Source organism: Capsicum annuum, chromosome 10, assembly GCF_002878395.1.
Source record: "Capsicum annuum cultivar UCD-10X-F1 chromosome 10, UCD10Xv1.1, whole genome shotgun sequence".
Classification (NCBI taxonomy): domain Eukaryota; kingdom Viridiplantae; phylum Streptophyta; class Magnoliopsida; order Solanales; family Solanaceae; genus Capsicum; species Capsicum annuum.
Genome location: NC_061120.1, coordinates 194,657,135 through 194,659,015, shown reverse-complemented (window position 1 = coordinate 194,659,015; position 1,881 = coordinate 194,657,135). Strand labels below are relative to the sequence as shown.

General features: G+C 33.4%; 1 protein-coding gene across 1 annotated transcript; it reads left to right on the top strand.

Moving 5' to 3' along the window:
• Window positions 1-971: 971 nt before the first annotated feature.
• On the top strand, window positions 972-1,325 carry LOC107844515 (glycine-rich protein 5-like). The gene has a single exon (XM_047397777.1). The coding sequence runs from the start codon at window positions 972-974 to the stop codon at window positions 1,323-1,325; it is 354 nt and encodes a 117-aa protein (XP_047253733.1).
• The last annotated feature ends 556 nt before the right edge of the window (window positions 1,326-1,881 follow it).

Genomic DNA, 1,881 nt, shown 5'->3' with positions numbered 1-1,881 from the left:
TAATAAAAAGTTACAATTTATATAAATTGTAACTTTTTATTACAATTTACATAGATTTGACATAAAAGTGTTTGTAGATTGATTTGATAATATACTTTTTTTTGTTTATTTTTTGTGTAAAACATAAGAATATCTTACATTTTACAAAATATTTTTAAAATGTCAGAAATTTTACGTTTAAAAAAAAAAGTTTTATGCTAGATTTCCGTTAAAGCATCATTAAATTAACAGGTAAAACGTAATAAATTATTACGTTTAGCCTATTTTGAATTTTTGATAACTTATTGAAGAGATGACTTATTTTAATCACTTTATTCATATCCTGACTTATTTTGATTCCGAGTACTATCTTTTGGTTTGGTCCTTATATTAAGCATTAGCATTTTCCTTTAGTTGTTTACTTCTTTCTCCTTGTGATGCTCGAGCTTGCTCACGTTTGTACTCTTGGTTGATACAATCTAACATTCGTTCTACGCTATATGATTTGCTCCTAATCTTTGCTTGTTCAATTATTTTGATCTCTAGTTAGGTTATTTACTTTTCTGCAAACACTTTCTACTAAATTTGAAGCTAAGACTACCGTAACGCATACTCTTAACTCACGAATAAATTCAACTATACCAAAAAAATAATAAACATATATAAATATTTTTAAATCAATATTTTCTTCTGACCTAGTGAACATAGAAAATAAATAAAAATTACTTATTTTTCAAAAAATAAAATAAAATTGAGGAATACATTTTTTTCCCTTAGTCAAACAAACCGAAGGGTTTCCACGAACCAGTGGCTACAAGACGTACACAGAGGCATTGAATTCCATTGAATTTTTGTATTCATTGGCCACCAACCCATTTTCAGCCTATAAAAACAGACTCAAGGAATGCCACCACTTCATCACTCAAGTGTAAAGGCGTAGGATAAAGAAAAGAGAGAGAGAGACTTAGGCATTGTGAGAAAGAGAGGGAGTGATGGCAAGTAAGTTGTCCATAGTTATCCTTTGTCTTGCTTTGGTAGTGGTTCAGACCACAGCAGCAAGAGAATTGCCAAGTGACAAAAGTCTTTCTGACCAAAAGAATGTTTTCGGAGGCGCTGGAGTTATAGGGGGCATTGGTAGCAATGGCCTGCCTTATGGCGGAGTCATAAGCGGAGTAGGTAGCAACGTTGGTGGAGTTGGTACTGGAATTGGTGGAGGAGCTGGATTTGGTTCAGTAGGTGGACTAGGTGGTGGACTAGGGGGTCTAGGAGGACTAGGTGGTGGCATTGGTGGTGGTGCAGGTACTGGTGTTGGTGCTGGTGGTGCTGGGAACCTTCCACTTCCATGAAGATTCGTCACTTTCGTATAATTAAATTTTACTTTCTTTATTAGTTCAAGTTTGTTTCATGCGTGTTTTGTTACGTTCAAGTTTGCTAGCTAGTGTGAGAAAGGAGTGAATTTTTTTTTTTGTTATTTTGTTTTTTTGTTGTTGATGTTTGGTTTCATCCGTAGTGTAACGTCACCTGATTTTACCCCTACTATCCAATGTTATGTAAGTTGTTGCACTTTCTTTCTTTAAAGTCAAGTGTTCAAAGTTCAACGTTTTTGTTTTTCTTCTCAATTTTTAATTACTGAGGATTATCTTATGATATATTTTAATTCACAGAAAGCCTCGGGAGGAAAAGATAAAGGATATGCTGCTTAAAATTACAGTTGGAAAAAGAAAAACAAAGGAACTCTTCAGATATGCTGTAGTATAAATAGGTTTTACTCTACCAAACTTGGCAACTTGCAATTTGAACACCAAGAAAGCCGAAGTGTTAAGCGTACTAGATAGAAGGAGAAAACTGAAGCAAATATAGAAGTGGAGCTAAAAATTTAAGCTTTTAAATACAAATCTAAAA

What these genes read in the sequence shown, in the direction of transcription:
- LOC107844515 (XM_047397777.1), top strand. Translation starts at nt 972, where the DNA reads ATGGCAAGTAAGTTGTCCATAGTTATCCTTTGTCTTGCTTTGGTAGTG.